Source organism: Populus alba, chromosome 18, assembly GCF_005239225.2.
Source record: "Populus alba chromosome 18, ASM523922v2, whole genome shotgun sequence".
NCBI lineage: Eukaryota > Viridiplantae > Streptophyta > Magnoliopsida > Malpighiales > Salicaceae > Populus > Populus alba.
The window spans coordinates 14,689,695-14,713,094 of NC_133301.1; the positions used below are offsets into that span (position 1 = coordinate 14,689,695).

Genomic DNA, 23,400 nt, shown 5'->3' on the forward strand with positions numbered 1-23,400 from the left:
AACATTGTTTAGAATTGACTTGAATTCAACGAATGTGTTTGACATTACATGTAATGTGTATTTTACTGGAGAATTTATTAAAACGTTTTAAATTTATTTTCTATATTAGTTTATTAAAATTATAAAAAATATTAATTTAATATATTTTTTTAAAAATACATAAAAGTGAAAATAATTTTACTCCCCAACACAGTAGGTCACCACCAAATTAAACATCCGAGTTGAGTTTTGTTTTATAACAATGAGTGTTACGACGATCACATCTAATATTTCCCTAACATACTAAATAGATCCCTAAATCTTTTTTTAAAAACCCATTAGAGACATAAATATTTTACCGAATTTATTTTATAGAAGTTTATTTAGTATTGTAATAATGATTATTTTTTAAAGTATTTTTTTAGAAATATAATAAAATAATATTTTATTATTATTTTTTTAAATTTATTTTTAATTTTAACATATCAAAATAGTCTAAAAATATAAAAAAAAATTAAAAAAAAATAATTTTTTTTTTAAAAATTACAGCCAAGTGAAAATTTGGTATGTTGAAAATTTAAAATAAAAAATTAAGTCTTCATAGGCCTTATACGTACATAAAGACCCCATTTATTTCAGCTGTGCCAAAGTATTTTTTTTAAATCGCAATTGCGACTGCAAGCGGGCTCAAAGAAAGATGGCAGTTTAGAAATTCCAAGTATGTTGTAAATATGGCTCCATTTTAGGCAGGCTTTCAGAGCCCTCTAAGCCTACGAAGTGACAGTTTAACAGAGCAGTATGGACTCAAGCACAGTCCAAAAATTCAAAATTAACGGGTCTCTACAGGAACTTTCTACTTCTATCTCCCAACTAGACTCCCTTGTTTACCACTACCAAATACCACCAAGCAATGGCTATACTTGAAGCAAGTACACAGCAGGTTCCCCTCTCTTTCTCTCTTCCTCTTTACGCGTGTCTACTGCCTGCCCCCTTTGCTTGTTGGTTATTTTTGCTTGTTTTGTGTGTTCATTGTAGGCAAAGCGAGGAAGGTCATCAAAGGTGAAAGGAAGTGAAATGGTTTTGGCTTCAACACAAACAAATAATAAGAAACAAGTGAGAATCTTTACTCCGTGGTCTGTTTTCTTTTCTTCTTTTTTTTTTAGAAAACGGGTTTTAGAAATATTTTGATTTTGATTCTATATTTGATCAGCTTTTTTTGTTCTGAAATGAAAAATAAAAGAGACTATTCTGACGCGGTGTCAAATATCCATAGCTTGTTTAAATGTTAAGAATGATAAAGATTGATGGATTGACGGGTACCGTGAATTCTTGAACAGGCACTGCATAATGTTTCTGTGAAGTCTGAAAGGTTAGTGAATAAATGCGATGGATATCTGATATTCTTTTGAGGTGTAAAATCTTGGGTTTTTCATTTCAAATTTGATTAAATTTTGACTCCATTTTATCAAATATAGCAACAAAAGGAAGAGAGGCACTGTTGTTAATGATGGGGTTAAATCTAAAGCCATGATAAGAGCCATAGAGATTCAAGCTAGTCTATCGTCAGAATTCCCTAGCCTGATCAAGTATATGCAGCCCTCACATGTCAGTGGAGGATTTTGGCTGGTAAACCCCAATTTTCCTTCCCTCTTTTTCATATTTTATGAAATTGGTATTTTAGTGAATTGAATGAGTTTATTTATTGAATGATAGGGTCTTTGTAAGAAATTCTGTGATGAACATTTGCCAAGTGAGGATACGGTAATTGTTTTGGAAGATGGAAGTGGAAAAAGTTCCCAAACAAAATATCTTGCACACAAGTCAGGCCTTAGTGGTGGATGGAGAGGGTTCTCCATTGATCACAACTTAGTGGAGGGAGATGTGTTGGTTTTTCATTTAGTCAAGCCGACGAAATTCAAGGTAATTATATGAACTTGTCTTCTTAAGTGTACTATAGTTGTGGTTGCTTAAGTGCAATTCTTGCTCTGTTGTGGCCATCAAATAAATAGAATGAGTAAAACTTGCTTGAAGAAGTTTTAGAGTTGTTGATTGTGATATGTTCATGAATGTTACTTTGCATCTAGATCAACATCATTCCGAACAAGTCCATAAAAACCAATTCCATTTTTTTCAGTGGTCCTGGTAGTGACTAAAGGTCTTGAGCAATTTGTGGCAGAACAGCTCAGAAAGATAAAAGAAGCATGTTGATTTCTTCATGCTCAAGTTGGAAGTACCATTTGTTCAAATAAGAATCCCCTTCATTACATGATTTCTTCTTCATAAAAATAGATATAGGATATATGAGGCAATTATTTAGAGATACATTTTGTGCAACAACCCTTATTTTTCTGATAGAAAAGGATCCCATGATCCTAAACCGAGCTTACGTGTGATTGAAAATTCCAAATTTGAAGTTATCATTATTTTATGTATTGGTATTTTCTAATTTTATTGATGTTTGCATTGTTATAAGGTCTACGTTGTGAGAGCAAATAGTGCAGAAGAAGAGGATGGTGCTCTTGCCTTTCTGAAATTTGATTCTCGTATTAAGCAAATGAATCCTTGTAAGTCGTTTCTCTATTCAGAAGATCTATGCTCCCTTGTCAAGCTACAGATGGCCCAAATAATTAAAAATATAATCACTTCATTATTTACGGTCATTGTTACAGATCATGCAGAGTCAGAAATGGAATATCAGGATTTGGAACACCTCTATCTAACCAATCCTGAAGAGAATAACACGATGCCCGGTATTTCTAGCATTAGACTTGTATCAGATCATTCTGAAAATGAAAGTGGGGATTTTGGCTTTGAAATCACAGATGGAATCAGAATGTCAGAAACTGTGGTTGATTTTAAGGAAGTGAGAAGTTTTGAGGATTTCGACATCCTAGTAAATGGTTTGGTTATAAACTGTGAGCTCTCCAAACACCTCCAAATGAAGTATTATGAGCTTTGCTGCAGTCAAAAATGTTTTCTCCATGAAAATTTTATTGAGGGCCTTAACTGCAAACTAATTGCCGGAATAATTTCCGAGACTATCAACATTGCAGATGCCATTAGAGCTTCCAAGGTCACTACCTCCTATGATAATCTCACAACGTGGGAGAAGACTCTCAAAGCCTTTCTGGGGTTAGGAATGAAGGTTGATTTCTTGCTTGCTAGGATGGAACAACTCATCAACTTATCTGCTAAATCAGAGAGGCACAAGAAAGCTAGACTTGAGAAAGATAATGCCGAAGATGAGATGAGAATTCTTGAGGCAAAGATTTCGGGAGTTGAAGAAACAATGAATCGACTAGATGTTGTGGTTGAAACATTGGAGGTGAATGCTGAGAATCTTGAGCCTAGGTTCCAAGAACTGGCTAAAGCCCCATGGTGACAATGAGAAGACATGTCACATAGTTTTTGCTGGGAAACAAGAGCTTTATGCTTCTGGAGATGTATGATGGCCATGGCTAAAATCAATCTTTTTGTTAGTTATGGTTCAAATGGCTCTTGCTGCAATGTTAGCTGATAGCTTTTTGAGCAGCACACAGCAGTTGTATGGCCACCAGGCATTCAGGATTTTGTTTCTGCTCGTGTTCCCCATGACAGTGGTGTCGCTCTTGGACATGTATTAATAGAACCTGTGTTTTAGTAATGAAATCGTTGGAGAGAGAAAAAATTGTTTGGACAGATAAATAGCTTGACCTCACGTATAATTATTATTACCCTTTTATTTTAAAGGTAAAAATCTATCTGGTAGTTTTAATTAAGAATATATATTTTAAAACCATCTTTTTAAATCACAACTAATTTTTTTTTTTTAATCCGTAAAAACTGCCATGGTATTAAATATATACTTCATATATTTGTAAAAAAAAAAAACATTCATTAGAATTTATTTTCCAAATTATCTTTACAATTATCTAAAATATAGGAGAATAATGTAAAAATAATATTTTTATTATATAATTATTAAACTCACTTGCCTCCTGACCTCCTCTCAGGAGTCGATTCATGAAATTTGGAATATAAAACTTGAAATATTTCGAGTTTTTAGTTAAATCAAATCAAATATTAATAAAAAATAAAATGTAATTATTTTCATTAAGTTTCTTAGCTATTTGATTGATTCAATTAAATTCAGCAAGTAAATAAAAATAAAAAAATAAAACGGCATAATTCTAATATAAATGATTGATCTAATAACTTGCAGGTTGACTTAATGATCTTGTAATTCAATTTTTTTTTCCAAGTCAATTTCTAGACTAAGTTGATTCATGAACTCTAGATTTTGAAAATGAATTTTATCCAGATTTCTAGTTAAAATCATATAAAAAATTGATTTAATAAAAATTAATTGACTCACTAAATTCAACACACACAAAAAAACACTATCATTTTTAATATGAATAATTAATTCAGGTTAGTTTTTAAATCAACAGGCTAACTATTATTTTATGATCAACCGAAAACCTTTACAATTACCCGAAAAGGAAAGTTAATTGAGAGTGACGCGCGGAATGTTCCAAGTATATTCCTGATAGTTGGAAAAAAATAAAATTGTCCACCATTATGGGCTGAAATCTGGGCTCTTGAATTTAGACCCACAATCCCATCATGGGCTTTTATACATAATAAGAAGCAAAATTTAACTCAACCACAAACAATCAAACAAACACATTAATTAATTAATATATTTGGCACTGCCACCTCACCCATACATAACACAACACAAGCAGCCAACTCTACCTTTCTAGCATATTCATTCTCTTTACCTTTTTATATTTTAGCCCTTCTTGTTTCACCTTCTCCACTCCTACCCCTATAGTTCAAAACTTACAAAAAAACCTCAATAATTTCAAAAACATTTTAATTATGTCCTATTCCACTACTAAAATACTAAAAAAACCCCACTTTTTAAAACATTTATCTAGCTTTTCTCATTCTCATCCAACTATTTCCTCTCAAATCTTAATATGTATTAGTGACTAGTTGTTAATATTAAAAAAAGAAGAAGCAATAATAACAAAAAAAATAAGAAATTAGTTTTTACTGTTTCTTACATGATTTTAAATAAGTTCAATTCTAAAGCTATGTTTGTCTTTTTAGTGGAAGATATTTTTGCTGTGATTAGAATTTTAAAAGTTTTATTTCTTATAAAAAAACATCTATGGAGTTAATCTTAAATTGTGATAAAATCTTAAATTAAAAATAAAACATAAATTTATATACTTTTAAACTTTTTTTTTAAATTATTACCGCAAAAACTATCACATTTCCAAATATATTTAATATTTGCTAAAAATCAAATTCATGACATTTCAATATAAACACATAAATCATTACCATGTGATTATAATTTCATTCATATATGTTATAAAATATTAGCATCTGTACTCAAATAAATAGTATAAAAAAACTAAAAAAACCAACTTAAATTTCATAAAAAAAACTGGCTATTAATTATTATGATTGGCATTGGATTTTTTAAGAATACAGAGATATAACTGTAACATTAGGAAATCTATAGGGACTAATATAAAGTATACCTATCTTGTCTTAAACACATAACTATAGCAATAAATGATATCAAAGACAGAAATCCAAAATAAAAAATAAAAAATAAAAAATAAGTGTTCTTTCCTTCTTTGTTTGCCATCACCAGTCACCCTCCGATCACTCTCTCTCTCCATCGTCCTCCATTTTTCGGTTAATCAGAAAAAGATAATATCGGAAAATTCAGAGATTAGCTTCGGACGAATGAACGAATGATTCTCTCAATCTGACGGCTGTGATCGAGTTAACACTGCAAATCATGTGGTCTTCCTTGTGGAGATCCAGAGATCGTTTCTCCTTAGATGAACTCAGGTCTCTCTCTCTTAGTTCTCACTAATTTCTCTTTTTATTGTACCAATTACTCTCAATTTCGCGCGATTGTTTTTTATTGTACTGTGTTTAACAGTCAATTCGCTTTTGATTTTTCAAGGAATTTACACTCTTTAGTCAATTGCATCTATTTTTCTTTATTTTTTTTTCAAATTATTAGTAAAACATGTCACTGTCTACTGTTTAATTCGACAATCTTTTGTACGAAATTCTAATTTTTTATTTTTATTTTTGTCTACTTTGTTTGCAGATATTTAATTGATCAGCTGCAAAAAGTTCAAATTGTAAATAATGTTAATAAGGTAATTAATTAATTCTTAATTAAAAATCAATGTAGTTTTTTTTTTTTTTTTGTAATTTTACACTCATTGAACCGAATTTTGTTGTTGTTGTTGTTGTTGATGATGATGATGATGATGTTAAAGGACTTTGTAATAGAGGCGTTGAGATCGATATCGGAATTAATAACGTACGGAGACCAGCATGATTCAAACTATTTTGAGTAAGACTGATAAAAAATTGTATAAATTTTTGTTTCCATAGGTTAGGTTTCTGTTATTTTTTCATGAATTTTGAGTGTTATTCTGTGCTTTGTAGGTTTTTTATGGAAAGGCAAGTAATGGGAGAGTTTGTGAGGATACTAAAGGTTAGTAGAACTGTTTCAGTTTCACGTCAGTTGCTGCAAACGATGAGCATCATGATTCAGAATTTAAAATCCGAGCACGCAATATGTGAGTTTGGTTGTTGAAGTGTTGAATTTTGTTTGTTTTGGAGGATGTTGGATTTGTTTAACAAGTTGTTTTTGTTTTTGCAGATTATTTGTTCAGTAATGAGCATATTAATTTTTTGATAACTTATGCATTTGATTTTAAGAATGAGGAGTTGTTGTCTTACTACATTTCTTTCTTGAGGTGTGTTTTGTGCTTTTTAAGTTGTTTTGGTGGTAATTGACTGTTATGTTGGTAATTTGTGTTGAGTATGATCTTCTAACAACATGTTTTGCGGTTCGTGAAGGGCAATAAGTGTGAAGCTTGACAAGAACACAATTTCTTTGTTCGTGAAGACACAAAATGTAGGTTTTTCTGTTTTTTCTACTTTGTTTTTGTTGCATGATCCCATTGTTTTCCTTATTGTGTATTTTAAATGTTGCTTGTGCCTGAAGGTTCAAAGAATATTGAAATTGATAATAAATAAAGATAATGTTGAGATTTGATGTTGAGTATGTATTTGATGAGGGAAATCCCGTAGCATGTCTCTGCACTTACAGATGTGAACAATTGCATACCCGTGCAGTCTACCATATCGTTGACACTTTCAACAGTCCACTTGAACAGCACTATATAGTGCTTTTGAGTATTATATGTTGTTGAGAACTACAGAAACTGAAATCCTAGGGCACCTGGCTGATTGTAAGTGGTTCAAGCTGACAAGCAATGCATGGCTAGCTGCATAAACAACAGCAAAGCCTCAATTCCCAACTAGTTGGGGTTGTTGTTTGCTGGCCTAAACATTGCATCAATTTTAGCTATATTATTTTCACGCACTTATTCATGTTTTTCTTAATTTCTACTTGTTGGCTATATCTGAAATCAAGCCATCTCTGTGCATGGTATAGCTTATTGATGTTTTCCTCTACTGCTTTGTGCATGTAGGAAGAAGTTGTTTCATTTCCACTGTATGTTGAGGCTATACGGTTTGCTTTCCATGAAGAGAATATGATCCGTACTGCAGTCCGTGCTCTGACACTTAATGTCTATCATGGTGAGTAGGTGTTATTCTATCCCTGCTCCTTTTGCTCCAACTGTTTTTCTTTCAATGGTATATTGTAAACTGAACAAGTTTTCTTCTATTTCCTCTTGGTTTTCAGTTGGAGATGAATCTGTGAATAGATTTGTTGTGAAGGCCCCTCATGCTGATTATTTTTCAAACTTGCTTACTTATTTCCGAAAGCAGTGCATTGATCTAAATGGATTGGTCTCTGAAACTCTAAAGTAAGAGTAGGATAATTAAAACTTTATATCACAGTGAGTTGAAACTACTTAGTCCTAAATATTGTTGTTTGGTTGCCGAGGCAGAAACCCAGACTCAGATACAACCACTGCGATTCTTGCTGCTGTGGATGAAATAGAGGATGATCTCTACTATATTAGTGATGTTATTTCAGCAGGGATTCCTGATGTTGGGAGATTAATAACAGACAAAATTATGCAACTTTTGATTCTTCCTTTGCTTCTTCCATCTTTGCAGTTGGATGCTGCTAATGTATGAACTTGCTCTTGTTTCATGCTTTTATTCATTCTTTAATTTTTCCCTTTGAGCTCAAGGGCTTTTAACAGTCTGCTGATGCACTTTTTGACTTTGGAATACAAATTTTTCTTACTTAACCTCTGATAGCTTGTGAATTCAGGATATTCAGATTGGCGCTATCACTTCTCTATATTTGCTCTGTTGCATCTTACGCATAGTTAAAATCAAAGATTTGGCAAATACCATTGCTGCTGCTCTTTTCTGTTCACCGGAGGCTTTCATTGCAGATTCTGAAACTAAACTCAATGGTTATGTGCCTGATCATGTGCATGAAATCCAGCAGCCAGAAAATGAGAATGTGATTGAGGTGAATGGATGTTCAAAACAGATCATGCAGAGCTTGTCTAGTTCTTCCCAAGTTCGTACTGAAGACATTATCTCAAAAGGTGTTTCTCATTCAACTTTGAGGTAAAGATTAATAAATTCTGAAGTACTAAGTCTCTTTCTATTTTCAATCTCCTCCCTCACTGTCCAATTTTAGTCTACTCTTTGTTGTTTGCTTTATAAAATGACAAGAATGTTTTCTTTCTCTGCCCAACTGAATATCTAACTGAGCACTGCCTGCCTTCTAAATGCTGCTGCTTGACTTGAACTGCAGTTTCTGATTCACTAGCTTTCTGATTTTTCAGCCTTTGTTTGCTATCCCTTCCAATTTTATCTTGATCCATGTAATACTTGCAGGGATGCTTTGCTTTCATATATTACAGTTGGAGATGATCTTCAAGTTCTGGGTTCTTTGAGCATGCTGGCTACGTTGTTGCAAACAAAAGGTTTTCTTTTTGGAATTATTCAGCTTCTGTTGCTACTGATTTCTATTGCTGTTATCTTATTGGATATCTCTTTTAGTAGAATTAGATGAAATAATGCTAGATGCTCTTGGAATTCTCCCCCAGCGCAAGCAACACAAGAAACTCTTACTGGTAAGTTATGAATATATTTTTTTCCTTGTGATAGCTATGTTGGGATACTTTCTTATTTGTTCTTTTTTCCCACTTCATGTTTGGTAAACAATATGCATCTCATATTTCTTTCGACTAAATTGTGAATTCGAATTGTGGTTATTAGCTAGATATTGTCAACAACTTTCAGTGATTAACTGTTAGCAGCTCTAAGATAGCTGTGTATTTGCCAATATAGCATGGATTTTAATTTTTTCTAATGCTTGGGCTTCAAGATCCTGTTATTTCTAATCTAAACTAATATTTGGTGAAACTTGTTACTTGTTGATTGGTTAAGGAAGTGTAAATTAATCGGTTTGTGCTCCTCTCTGCAGCAAGCATTGGTTGGCGAGGACTCACGGGAAGATCAACTTTTTTCGTTAGGAAGCAGCTCTATAAGAGATGAATTTAATTGTGAGCTTGATGGCCATCTACAAACTCTAAAGGTAATGATTCCTTCCCCTTTTCTCTCCCTCGAAAGAAATATTAGCAATGGTGGATCTTGTGCAACGAGATCTAGGAAAAAAATGGAATCTTGGTTATATTGAAATCATGTCTTAACATTGTTGTAATATGTGAAGGATTACAGTAGATAATTAGGACTTAATATTTTGATTGCTTATAAGATTAAAATTCAAAACTGATTTAGTTGCAGGGCAGATGATTACTTTAGCATCTGTTTGAATTAATGCGGCGAGTATTGTGTTGTTTTGCTGTTGTACCCTGCTTGTCAGAATATTTTGTTTTTGTTTTTGAGGAAAAACTAGGGTTTTACTGCACAGAATAGATGTAGGTTTATTCAACAACTCCGGTTAATCATCATCAAACTTAGACATGCAATGCCCCTCTTCTCTGTGGAATCAAACTGTTTCACTACTGATATATCCATGCTTATCAATTATTCTTTTTGAAAAGTAATTATGATTAAGAATTTCCTTTATTGCGATGTGGTTACACTTGTTCCACAAAGTTTTTATCCTGTTCTGATATTGCTTGTTACTTCCTATCTTATTTTGAGGAAACAAAACACTTTCATTTCCACATGATGATTGTTTTCTTATTCCTTTAAATAATATATAACAGGATCAGTATGGAGTAGCATGCTCTTCTCTGGAGTTGGGAACAACCCCCTCTGCACATAGATTTCAGGTACGTTTTCTTTTTGAGTCAAATGTGAGCTCTTTGAATGCATTTGTGGCCTATCGATCTGAATATTTTCTGGGATAGAAATTTCATTTTTATTGGCCTGCACTTTAGTTGACAGCAGGAGCTTGAGGTATATAATCCTTGTGATATGCATTGTCTTCTAGATAGCTGCAGCCTGAGGCAGCAAGAAAAATCAGGAAATAAATAGAATTGTTTTACCTTTTTCTATAAAAAATTATGATGTGAGAAATTATGTCCCAAAACCTTCTATCGTTCAAACATGGACCTTGCTACAAGTAGATTGTTGCAAGTTGAAGTTCCTCTTACAAAGCAGACATGAATTATGCTTGCTTATCGTACTTTGTTGAACATTCTTTACTAAATTGAAAATTGACATGGTTCAACCTCCATTCCCTTTAAAATGTTAATGAGCTCCTCTTTTGGGAAAATATCCTTTATGTACTTGATGCTTGATTAGTCATGTAATGTGTTGTGCAGGTACTCCACACATTGGTTAGTCTTTTTTGCCGTTCAAATATATCTCCGGAGACATTGTGGGATGGTGGTTGGCTTTTTCGTCAGCTACTTCCTTATAGTGAGGCAGAATTCAATAGCCAGCATCTTAAATTACTCAAAGTAAGTAATACTCACCAATAAATATTTTGAATTGTGTCCATACATGATGGCCAGTTATAAAAGTGCAACATAATGGGATGTTAGGTATTTGTCACATTGCAGCCAATGTTTGAAATCGTGATTTTATGCTACTGAGTTTCATGATGCATGTCTTACATTTGTAGATGCTGTTGTGTCTCTTTGGATGATCTAGTAATATCATTATTTTGTAATGATTCATTAGACTTCTCATACACAGGATTCTTATAAGAATTGCACATGTGATCTTCTTGAGGAGACCAGAGGTACATGGCCTGATCTACTTGTGTCCATCTTACGTGATGAATGGAAAAAGTGCAAAAGAGGTATTTGGTAGAACTCTGAATGTTACAAGTAACTTTTTGAGTAAGTGGTTGACTTGTGTATTTGACCAATTAAATTTGCACTTTAGCAATGGAAGCTTCGTCTCCTCCGAAAGAGCCAAAGTGCATACTCTTTCCATTAGAGAAGTCCTCTGCTGATGGTAATGCTATTGTGCATTAGATGTGTTTTTGGATATTCTTCTTCCATTCATTACAGGTTTGGGAGTTTGTTCACTAATATTCACTCAGTGTTTCTATTTGACTTGTAGATGTTCTTCCCAGTGAATCATCAATTATTTCTGGTGAAAAAATGTGCAAGGTGGTGAAGGTTCGCTTTTGCATTCTTTCTTGCTCAGCTATTTTTTTCTTCCAAATTGATAAAGTTTGAGAATGATGTAGATCTGGTGTATGCTGATATTATAGAGTCAATGAACTTAAAGATATTCTCTGTATGCACACACACATGCATGACTTTGGCCTGCTGTTTGAGTTTGTATTATGAGAATTATTGAGAATAAATAGCCTACATAATTTGGCAATTAGATATCGTGTAGGAATTCTGCTGTGTTTCTTTCTGTACTTTTACAGTTTCTAATTTCTTATTTTCATTTCCATTTCAGGTGTTTGTACTTCTTCATCAACTTCACATTTTCTCCCTAGGTAGAGCCTTACCTGACCAGCCTCCTACTTGTCTTCCAAGTGATATCCCTGAAAATTCCCGTGCAAGAACTGCTGGCCTGGACGCTTCAGGTCCAAAACTAGGTGCCGAGTTGAGACTAGGTCAGTTTTCCATCTGGTATTTGATATGGTTAATTGATGATGATAATAACAATGATGACAATGACAGTGATGGTATATAACAATGATAATTCCTGTGCACTATTTACCTTGATAACTGATGATTTCGCCTATATGACCTATTGCTTCCAACTTCTGAAGTATGGCTTTATTTTCTTAGAAATTTGTTGCGAGAGTCAGGTGATTAAAATATTTCTTGGTTAAATCTCCCTGGTCACTGCCATATGCAGTTGATGCCGTGCCTTGTAGGATTGCATTTGAGAGGGGTAAAGAACGCCATTTTTGCTTTTTAGCAATCTCTGTGGGCACATCTGGGTGGATCCTACTTGCAGAAGAATTACCCTTGAAGAAGCATTATGGAATCATCCGTATTGTTGCTCCTCTGGCAGGTTCCAATGTATGTCTGGGTTTTTTGTGCCTTCTCTTTTTTAATATTGCTTGGGTGAAAATTGTTGAATTTTTCTCTTATAACATTGGCATGTATGCAGAGACATTTTTTTCTATGCATCATGTAGCTCATTTTTCAGTGAGCATGCACTACTCAATAATATGACCAGAGACTTCTAATATTCATACTGTTCATGTCTTCTATTTTGGGCCTTGGCAAAATGATTCTAATCTTACAATTGCTTTATCTTTCTTGATTTGTGTCATCAGCCTACAATTGATGAGAAGCATTCAAGATGGTTACACTTGCGGATCCGTCCATCTACTTTGCCTGTTTTGGATCCTGCTAAATCCATTACTCATGGGAAGGCTAAGACAAAAGCCCTGGTTGATGGGAGATGGACCTTAGCATTCAGGGATGACGAATCTTGCAAGACTGCGTTGTCGATGATTATTGAGGAGTTTGATCTGCAAAGCAGTGAAGTCAAGAGAAGACTAAATTCATTGCTCAACATTGAAGGAAGTATAGATGTACCAGACACTTCTCTACAGCCTTCTGAGGCTTCCTCATCAACTCAAACACCTTCCAATTCATCGTAAGTTCCTGCTTGATTTGAGTTCTCAGTAATAGTATGCTTTGAGTGGGAACTTATTATGCGGTCTCACCCTAACATATATGTTTATATGGAAACAGTAGATAACATAGATTAACACCCCAATTAAGTCATTCTTTGTATACGAGCTTCCTTTGCCTTGATTTGATGAATTTAGTGGCCTTTTTCTAACATTCTTTAGCCTCTAACCCTAGGCTTCTCAATTTTTTTGTTTCTGAATTTTGTATCGTGTAACATTAGTGTATATCTGAGGCAATTTTATAGTAAAAGCTTTTGTTTATTGATATTCAGAGTGCATGTTACAGCTTCATTAAATCCCATAATGTTTGCTAACCTAAAGCTTCATTCTTGGATGTTAACCCTAACCCTCCTCTAAAATCAGCTTAGATATTGATATGCTAATTTTACCAAAAACTTTTCCCGGAATGACCTCACGAAAGAATCTCACCCGTTGAATTAGTGGGTCCTTCTCACCTTTGAGGTTGCTGCTACTATCAGAAGTGCTCCAGATCAGTAAATGAGCCCCAGAGATGATTTTCCACAGAACTAGAAGGGTCATAAAGGGAATAGACTTCTTTAGCATAAAACATCATGTGTTCAAGGCATGCCAACAATTTAACTTCAAAAATTCATGGATATTCGCTCCCCATTGGCCCTTATTTATCTTGACTGTTCATTGTGCTTTAAGCATTTCTGCCTTCTTTAGCAGATGCCATATGTCCAGGTTAAACCTGTTTGGTATCTCGGATTCTCGAACATCTAGAATGGAGGATTCTCGGAAAGTGATGTACCAGAAACACTGTTGTTAAACCTGGTCTCTTCTATTTAGTTGATAAGAGAAACCTGCGACTCAGAGTCTGATCTTGGTTGGGTTTGAAGTTAAATAAAAAAACATTGACCAGATAAAACAATAAAAGTTGTTTAATTTATAGGAGTTTTTATTAATTTAATTGACTTATTTAATTTGGTGTAAATTTAATCGTGTCAAGGAATTAAAAAAAAAAATCTATGTTATTTTAATAATAATGATTATCCTGGTTGATTTGATGTACAGTGATATAAAAATTTTATCAGGCTAGTTTTCTCTCATAGGGAGAGTTCTTATAACTATGTTAAAAAACATAACTCTAATTTCACTAGGGAAAGAAACTCCTAGCGTTTTAGGAATCTTATGTTACTCCTTTTTTCTTTTCTTTTTTTTCCCAATAAGATATCTTAGTAGCATAGCCATAAGACCCATCTCGGGGATCAATTTGATTTAAGGCTCAGATAGTAGGGTTTTTTTCCCTTTATTTTTTAAGGGAAGCCAAAATTATTGTCTAAAAAAACAAGATCGGGTTTTTTCCACTGATTATGTCTGAATCATACCCTTAATTGACATGTCACAAAGCTGACTCGCTAAGATGGGTTGTGGTTTATATCTAAGCTTTCGTAAATAATGGAGTCATTATGTACTATAAATAATTACTTAGATGAATAGCTTTTGACATAACTGTTACTTTTTTTTTTCCCAACAACATTTTAAAAAAAAAATTAAAAATATGTTGGAAAGTATAATAAAAATTAATTTTTAAAGGGTTGAAAGCATCCTCTCTCCACAGCCTCGTCGGAGGGCCGGGGCTTAAGCCATCTGGAACCGGAGGAGAATTTGTTTCCCAGTCGTTCGCAGGTGGCGGTGAAAACTCCTAAATGGCCTCATAATTTATACATAACAGAAGAAATACTTGAGCACAAGCACAACTTCCCGTATCCATAGGCGTACTTTTTTTTTATTATTATTATTATATAATGGAGGTGGGCAAGCAATACAAAGGCATCTCCAATCAAGCCTCATGAAGAACCGTAGTGGAGGATGTTAAGAATCGATAGCATGTTTAAAAGCAATAGCAAGGACAAAAAAAAATTTCCATCATTACCCTACAACAAACCCCATCTTTTCTTCTTTAATTAACATCATAGGACACTTGATAGCTTTTCTAAAGCTGTGTTTATCTGAATTAAGTTGTACAATGATTAAAAAAAAAAAAAAAAAGCATATAGAGATGAAATAATTGTATGTTCTACCACAGGAAGACAGTCCCCACTCCCGCCGTTTGATGCAATCATATCTTCGCTTATTATTATTAGTGTGGTAGCGATTGCTTTTTAAATAGTTTTTCATGCCGAAATACATATCAATGATGTTTTTTTATTTTTTAAAAATCATTTTTGACATCAGCACATCAAAACGATCCAAAAAGTACAAACCAAACTTAATTTTAATAAAAAAAAAAATTCAAATTTGCATCAAATTAGACAAAGTACAATGAATTTCTTAAGCAAATAGTGTAGTAATTGGCTTCTAGTGGGGAACGAGGTTTGTTCTTGTGCCTGTAAAACGTAATTGGATCTAGTTTAAAGGATTGGGTTGATTCTGAATATGATTGATTTAAAATTTAAACTAGCTTGAGTTGAAAAAAATTAAAAATAAAAATTAATTCAGTTAAAAATAGTTAAAAATCCATGTTGATTTGTGATCTAATCAACCAGAAAAAAAAAATAGTTAATCTTTTTTTTTTATATAAAAATAATATTATTTTAATTATTATTTTTTAAATTTTTTTTGAATTAATTCTTTGACTAGTGGCCTATTTCTGCCTTGAGATTAACCATTAAATTGTGTTTTAAAACTATGTCTTTTTTGTTTTATGAGGCCAACTTGTATAAATGAAATATTTGATAGTATGAAATTTAGTCAAAAGAGTAGACAAATGGAAAATTAAAATAACTAGGATAACATTTTTTAATTAAGAAACCTTTCCAAGTGAGTGAGTGAGTTCCACATCTTCAATGCTAAAAACCTTCCACTTTGTGCATAAAATCTTATACAATTAGATGATATGTTTTTTAAGTTAATTGTTTAGGTTCTTGGGGTGTCAATTTTCTCATCATTGCTTGGGCAGCATGGTCACTCCTTTCCCTTTCTTTTTCCTTCATTATCATCTCATTATTATGATTAATTAAGTTTGTGATGAGGAATGAATCATTGCGTGGTGTTTTATATGGAGCAATAATTGATGGATGCTGAGAATACAATTCAAGTTGAACGGTTCTGTTGCATGATAGGCTTATCTTGACGGAATTAATTAAGTGTTTGATTTGGCCCAGTGCATTCTCCTCGAAAAAAATAACTAGAGGGCAGGATTCAGGCTGGAATTGTGTCTTCACTAGCTATGGAATTGTGCCTTCACTAGCCAGGAGACTTGGAGTGTCAAATTAACGATCTTGAAAGAAGCTTTAGGCAAGTGCCATGGTGACCTAAGCACTTGTTCAAAGATTTCTTATTGGAGGAGTGCCACTCTTTGCCTCTTTTGGCCCAGAAAACAAGTGGAAGAGCTCTGCTATCTAACCTCAGCCATTGAAATCTTTGGTCTTATACTAGCCTGTAGATGCATGTTCTAGACTTGTAGATGACAATAGGCTAAGGTGGACTGGTGTCTTGGAGAGCACCTTTCCAGTCTACCATGAAGTTTGAATAGTTGGAGGATTTTAAAGAGATTGAATAATCCAGAATCGGGTTAAAATATAGCCCAGAATGAGAAACTTGAAGGCTGACAACATACCATTTAGTCACAGTTTGGCATATTCAGTGACTAGCTAGATGCTCTTTCTGCAGAAGGCAATATAACACAGTGTGTGTGTGTGTGTGTTTTGCTTGGTCCAGGCTTGCATTTCCTGCACAATGGACTTGTTGATATCCTGATAGGGAATTCAGATGCTGGTAATGAAGACAGAGCTGGCTATCTGCTAGTGAAATGGATCTCAGGGATGTAGCAAGAGAAGGGCGAAAGGAGAAGAAAAAGAAACAAAACACATCCTATTAAGAAAATTAGAAGTTACACAAGGACATTGTGATGCAATGTCATTTGATGATGGATTTTACAAAAGAGACTAGCTAGCCAGTCAGTCCATGAAAGAGACTTGGATTTTCTTGGGGAGACATGTACCCATGAACCCATCCTCAAAAACTCTATCACTAGTGAATCCAAAACAAAGCCTAACACCTATACCCTCTTCTTTCCCACCCAATTTAACTGTTTTCAAGCTTGTTTGAAAGATGCCTTTTAGCCATTTCTCAAACTGACTATTCACAAAAGAACCCGACCCTTCTAATACCTCCCCTAATACCCTCTCTTCAATGCTAAAGTATACCCCATTTTGATCCCCAAAAACCTCATTAACATGTCTCTTGATCTTGGATGACAAAACCTCTGTCATCTCTATATCATGAGCCTGATTTCGATCGAAAACAAAACGGTTCTTGATCATATCAAGAAGCCCTTTTGGACTAAGCTGATCAGATGAGGTCTCACGAGTCAGATCACTTGAAATGGGGCTGAATTCCCCTGGTTTTCCCTCGCTTTCGTCATCCTCATCGGCCTTCAGGTTGAGATCAAGGGTGTTGAAACTTGACTGCCTTGAGAAGTCTTTCTTCTTGTTTCCATTCTCATCAGGAAACCAAGATGCATTTTCCTTTTCATCGACTCTTGGAGACTTAGACTTGCCTGAAATCTCCCACTCAGCTTTTCTCTTGTGGTCAATGTTGGGTGTTCCAAAACTAGCATTTCTCATTTCATTCACCTTCAGTGTCATCTGGATAACAGAATCATCCATCTTCCTGTCTTCATAAATGTTGGAGTCACCCGTAGTCAAAATAAATATTACTTGGCTGGCATTTCCCTCTCTTCTATTACTTGATTCTCCAAATTTTCCACTTTCAAATCCATCAGCAAGGAATTTCAAGAACCGCGTCTCAGCCAAATCAACATCTTCCACAAAAACAACAAGTTTTTCTTGGTTTCTTAAGGCTCTTGCAAGCATCTCGGAATAAGAGGTCACCTCATTATCTCTTTTCCTCATGTTCAAGTGTAGCAACAAATCAGCAGAGCCTAATACAGACTCGGCAATTGCGAGCGCCAATCTTCTCTTTCCCAACGTGTCATTCCCTTGAATCAGTAACCAAGTGTCCTTTTCATTTGACTTGGATTCAACCAAAGCATCCACTATTGAAGGAATGGTTTCAGATTGCCAAGGCACATTCTCTTTCAGCAACTTGCACAAATGACCACTTCCCAGTTTGCCTATATCAGAAAACAAAGAATTGCCAAGAGCAAGGGTGATCTTTACTTCCTTGCCTTCAGTATTCTTTAGAGAATCCAAGTTTGGTTCACCTGGTTCATTCTTCTGAGTACCATTAACGAAGTTGAACTCAACATGGCACGACTGTTGTCTTCTAAATTTAGGCACATAACTGGAGCTGTGGTTAGGCTTCAAAGCCGAATCTCCGAAGGAAATTGAATTTGAATCTGGGAGGAAGCTGTTTTGGCTTGGCCACCAAGGATATGATGAAGCAAATGAGAAATTTTTTCCAAGCAGGCTTTGATTGCTATACAAAGTTGAGTTCAAGTTGCTCTGTCTTCCTTGGTGGTGTAGGCTGTGGCACAATCTGTTCCATTTTCTCCTCAACTCAACAAATTCATCCTGAAAATTTAAATAAAGATATTATATAGATTATCCACTTGATAAGTTCATTTATATATTGTTTTCTCAGATTGTTATAGAACAGAAAGGCCTCATCTTTGCATTACCTTTTGAATGGAATTTGTGCCTTGTGGCTGAAGCCAAGGAGGCAAATGTTTCTGCTGTCCTGATTTGAGTGAATGAACTTCTTTCTCATAATTAGAGTTGCATTCTGGACAGCAAGTGAATCTATCCTCTTCCTCCTTGCCATCATTAATGAATGGCTTTGTTTCCAGGACTAGAGATGGGTTATGGGAGAACTTTATCCTTGAATCATGGATGCTGAAATTAACAAGTTCATTACACAAAATCCATTAATAAACACAATTAACCAAGCTGAGGGTAGACAGCAAAGTGGACTAACAAATGCAGAACAGTTAAGCTGCTACTATCTTGTCTTGGGCCAATAAAAAATTCAAACATTCCTCTATTAGTAAATGTTTCAAGGTTGCTGGGTTGTCAAACACACACACACACACACAGGAGCCAGTGCTATAAGAATATAAAAAAAGGCAACCGAAATAGGCTAAAAAGTCAAAAAAAGAAAAAGTTGACTAGAAAATTTAGGTCTAGACTCTATCAAGTATCGACTAAGATCTTCGTTCAAAATGAATGAATTCTACCTCTACATTCCTTCAAAGAAATGAAACTGATCAAATTTAAAGTCACTCAACCAAAAAGTAAAGCAAAGTGCAACCTTGAAAACCTTTCATTTTTACTTTTTTTCCCTTTTCTTTTCTAATGATTCTGCTATAAGAAAAATCTGCAATATGCAGTTGCTGTATACATCCTGACAAAACAAAGTAACACAAGGACAATGATCTATATCTGTGACCTGTCTTGCCACCTAACCATGCTTTTCACAGTGTTTTTTTGCCTCATTCAGACCATAAAGGGATGCACAGATAGAAAAGTACAAAAACAAAATAAAGAGCTTCAAGAAATTGATGAAAACCAACGGAGAATTTATGTATTTCTCTATCTAGAAATAATAATGGATATGTAGATAAAATAATAATAACGGTGACGATGACACTAGAGGTGCCGGAAGTTACCTGGATGGATGGAGGCTCAAACCAAGTCCACCTGAAGGAACTGAGACAGCTTGAAGTGCCCATTGAGTCTCAAGAGAAGGTTGTCTCATCTGACACTTCATGTATGTTTGGTAACTTGCAGTTGCCATTAACCATACTTTTCTGTTTGAGCTACTATATTCAGAGAGTAGCCTACCGATTTCTCTGACTAGATGATCAACTGGACTATAAACAGATACCTCTCCATTAACAAAAGTTTCTTCAACAGTCCATTTCAGGTCTCCTGTATAGATAATGGCCCCACTTTCACCAAGAGAATCCACTTTTCTTTTCAGTTCTGAGAGATTCATTTCCACATCTTGTTTCTTCATGAACTTCAAAGAAACTGGTGCAAACTGAAACTTGATAAACTGAGTTTGTTTCAATTGCATTGGAACCTCTCCTCTCTCTAACCTTCCCACCAACTCTCCAATAAGACCTTCAGTTACAGATACACAGTCACCAACTATCACAACATTCTTTCCTTTTCTCAATAAAACCTCCAAAACCAACTTGATATCTTCCTTCACAGAACCAGAATCTGTGAAATAGTTGCTTGAAACTTTCTTTTGCGCTGAAAAAAGAGCAGGGTTTTGCTCAGAAGAGTAAGTCAAGAAATGGCTTTGCCAAAAGGTAGTAGGGTTAATGACTTCTCTTTGAGTTTCAGTAGCAGAAGGTGAACAAGGTGAAGAGAAAACCCCACCAGAAGTACTATAACACTGAAACACAGAAGAAGCTGAAGAGTCCTCTATATTGCTTTTGACTGCAGTGCTAGAGAACCCAGCCTCTCTCATAACCCTACTAACACTAGGGTCATCTAAGATGGATACGATAAGCTGTTCAAGCTCAACCTTAATAGTCAAAAGAGGTTGCTGCTGCTGCTGCTCTATGCAACCCCTTCTTTGATGTGCTTGTGCTCTTTTGAGGGCTGCAATCAAAGCATTGGACAAAGATGGCTGGCCATGAAGTAAAGGACCAGGAGTTGTTGGGAGTCTGTTTAGTGCAACATTAAAGCAAAGCTCAAGAGCTCTGCATTGAAGAGGATGCGAAGTTTGATGAGGCTGTGATTTAAGACAAGCCCTTCTCAAAAGACTAGTTCTTGAGCTCAGCAAGGTTGCAGCTACATGCAAAGGAGTGACCTGAGCATGGCCTCTCCTCCTTGCCAAGCTAAGAGAGTGCTTCAATACTGAAGCAGCCTCTGTTGTGAGGGTCTGCTGGACCGTACAAGCTCCTGAGCGCATAACTTAGCTAAAACCCACCCCCACACCACCCCCTTTGAAAGAAACCTGTGTGTTTTCAGGACCAAACTTCTCCCTTTCCTTAGTTTTTTCTTATGTTTTCTCTCCCCCTTACACCACCCCCACCTCTCTCTTTGTCACAAATCCTAAAGCTTTAAGCCTCACAGAAAAGCTGGTTACTTTCCTCTCTTGTGCTTAGAGGAAACGAGAACTACCACCCTGGTTTTGAGGCTTGAACTGAAAATGGATAGTGAGATTTTTTGAAAGGAGAGCTTAGACGTCTTGGTAGAGTCTTAGAAGAACAAGTCTAGATCACTCCACCTTCTTTATACTCCTTGCTGCTGATCTAGCTTTTGCTTTTCCTCTTTTTTATTCCCACTTATTCATTGCTTTCTCTGTCCTCAGTTAACAGTTAACAGTACCTCTGCAACATCTTTTTATCACCCAATGTCCCTCTAAAGGGTACTCTAATAGGTCACTTGATTTATGTTTTGGTGATAATTATGATAAAAAAGAAAAGGGCTTACCTTTAACAATCATATTCTTTTTGTTGGGACTTGCAAATATCAAAATCATGTGGTAAAATTTAGTGGCATGCCATGCATGATAGACTTATAAATATACAAGATACTAAATTTTCTCCCCAGCTAGACGATCAAAAGCTGCAAAAAGAAGATTTCAATCTAATTCTTCTTACATTGTTTACCTTCTTCAAGAAAAATTTGTATGTGGGTGCGTTTAATATTAATCAATACAGGAATAAGACTACATGTTTAACAAGATTTCAAGAGCCAAAACTGTAAGACTGCTATTCCTCAAAGGAAAACTGTCTTGTATTTTAGGATAACAGCATTTCTAGTACTCTTTTTTTTTTTTTTTTAAACAGGAGAGTATACTAGCACACCTTGACAACTATCAAAATAACACCAATTTATTTATAATTAGCAACAAAGTTTACACCTTTACATCTGTTATTTCAATAATTTTAAAACCTGACTTTGAAAAAGTCTCAAGTCATGAGATTTCACTCAAATTATTAAGTTTTTAATCGCTTAATTAAATTGTGGATTAACGCTAAATATAAAGTTGATTTAATAGACCAATTCAGATTTTATAACCAATAGTACTTCATGGGATAAAAAAAAAAGTCCACAAGAAGGACCCGGGATTCAAAATTTATTATCCATAGGCAGAGATAGCTTACCTTTCATTTTTCCACATCATCTTCTTTGAATGGACAGACAAAACCAGCAGAAATTCAAAAAAAGTAGTAAAGAGAAAAGTTGGATTAAAAGAAGGCTAGACTGCGATGAGAGATAAAAAGGAAATTGTTTTCTTCTTTATTTTTTTAGGATGATTTTATTTTCTTCTTCATGTTTATCATCTTTTGCCTGTATAAAAATATTTAGTTATCAAGAAAAGGAAAAGAAGGAGAGTCTCTCTCTTCACGCCAATCCTCGTAGAGAGACAGCATTTTATTCCCAAAGTACTCAAAAAGCAGCCCTCTGTCTCCTATCCTACATCGCATTATTGGCTCTTTTCAGCTCTCTTTCACTCCCTTCCCTACACCCTGCAATGTCATTTTGTCTTAATCTCATCTCATTTCCAACACCCATGGTTATAAGAACCAGCTGACTCGTGACCCAGCTAAAATGATATCGTTTCAGGATATTTTTTTATAAAAAATAAAACATTAACCATTTTAATTTTTTTTTTTAAAAATCAAATCAGATCTTGGGTTAACCTTCTAGTTCGATATAAGACCCGACAGAAATAAGATATAAGAACCAACATGTCACTAAGTGCAGGGTTTAATAACACTGCAAGCAACCCTCTTGGAAAAAATGGTCTTTTAATTTGCTAAAAAAAGGAGGTAAAAACACAGAAATCTGCTGTGCTTACAGACAACAATGTTCACATCCTGTTCATGTAAGAAAGAAACACGCACTACTGTTGGTTGTCTGTATGTGTCTTTGGACATCAAGAAATATACTTGATAGGTTTCTTATCCTTTTCCCTATTTTGTTCTTATGGCTGTCCATGCTTGGACATCAAGGAACAGGCATCTATGCCTTTCATCATTCCTCTATTTTTTTGCTCAGTAACTGTAATATTCTGTGTTATAGTAATTTACAGATGGTAGAAAATTGTGGGTAATTTTTCACTATCTAATTGCTTTGCTAATTCAGCATATATATAGCTTCATGCATATTGCGGGGTCTTAAAACACATTTGAATCAACCCCAAACTAATGGGTTTTTTTTTTTATGAAAAATATGAAAGAAATTTCAATTGTACTGGGATATTGTGGGTCTTAAAACACATTTGTTTTTGCGTTTTAAATTTTTTTAAAAAATAATATATTTTTTATTTAAATTATTTTTTGATATGCTAACATCAAAAATAATTTCTAAAACAATATGTATTATTTTGATGTATTTCTGAACAAAAAATATATTAAAAAAATAATTATTATTATATTTTCAAACAACTCTTTAATATACAATGAA

General features: G+C 34.5%; 3 protein-coding genes across 9 annotated transcripts; 2 read left to right on the forward strand and 1 right to left on the reverse strand.

The window, feature by feature from the left end:
• Positions 1 to 714: 714 nt before the first annotated feature.
• LOC118039559 (B3 domain-containing protein Os01g0234100) lies at positions 715 to 3,667 on the forward strand. Its single transcript, XM_035046290.2, has 7 exons — positions 715 to 919; positions 1,015 to 1,092; positions 1,317 to 1,348; positions 1,455 to 1,605; positions 1,693 to 1,899; positions 2,453 to 2,543; positions 2,649 to 3,667. The coding sequence occupies exons 1-7, from the start codon at positions 890 to 892 to the stop codon at positions 3,359 to 3,361; spliced, it is 1,302 nt and encodes a 433-aa protein (XP_034902181.1). The 5' UTR covers positions 715 to 889; the 3' UTR covers positions 3,362 to 3,667.
• Positions 3,668 to 5,563: 1,896 nt separating this feature from the next.
• Positions 5,564 to 13,304, forward strand: LOC118039558 (protein TRANSPARENT TESTA 9). Of its 7 annotated transcripts, none has more exons than XR_004685941.2 (21): positions 5,564 to 5,835; positions 6,104 to 6,155; positions 6,279 to 6,355; positions 6,451 to 6,584; positions 6,668 to 6,764; positions 6,868 to 6,925; positions 7,506 to 7,614; positions 7,721 to 7,844; positions 7,929 to 8,115; positions 8,261 to 8,568; positions 8,842 to 8,930; positions 9,007 to 9,080; positions 9,434 to 9,544; positions 10,182 to 10,247; positions 10,743 to 10,880; positions 11,104 to 11,224; positions 11,311 to 11,382; positions 11,491 to 11,549; positions 11,842 to 12,001; positions 12,269 to 12,416; positions 12,677 to 12,818. XR_004685941.2 is itself a non-coding variant. In XM_035046283.2 (21 exons), the coding sequence occupies exons 1-21, from the start codon at positions 5,783 to 5,785 to the stop codon at positions 13,004 to 13,006; spliced, it is 2,586 nt and encodes an 861-aa protein (XP_034902174.1). In that variant the 5' UTR covers positions 5,564 to 5,782; the 3' UTR covers positions 13,007 to 13,304. The 7 variants fall into 7 exon arrangements, 6 of the variants coding, with proteins under 6 accessions (XP_034902174.1, XP_034902176.1, XP_034902175.1 ...); XM_035046283.2 differs by having other exon boundaries at positions 12,250 to 12,416; positions 12,677 to 13,304; XM_035046285.2 differs by having other exon boundaries at positions 11,119 to 11,224; positions 12,250 to 12,416; positions 12,677 to 13,304.
• Positions 13,305 to 16,854: 3,550 nt separating this feature from the next.
• On the reverse strand, positions 16,855 to 21,224 carry LOC118039557 (protein SMAX1-LIKE 4). Its single transcript, XM_035046282.2, has 3 exons — positions 19,635 to 21,224; positions 18,648 to 18,861; positions 16,855 to 18,540 (listed from the first exon to the last, which is right to left on the reverse strand). Exons 1-3 carry the CDS (start codon positions 20,891 to 20,893, stop codon positions 16,963 to 16,965), a joined length of 3,051 nt encoding a protein of 1,016 aa, XP_034902173.1. The 5' UTR covers positions 20,894 to 21,224; the 3' UTR covers positions 16,855 to 16,962.
• Between the last annotated feature and the right edge of the window lie 2,176 nt (positions 21,225 to 23,400).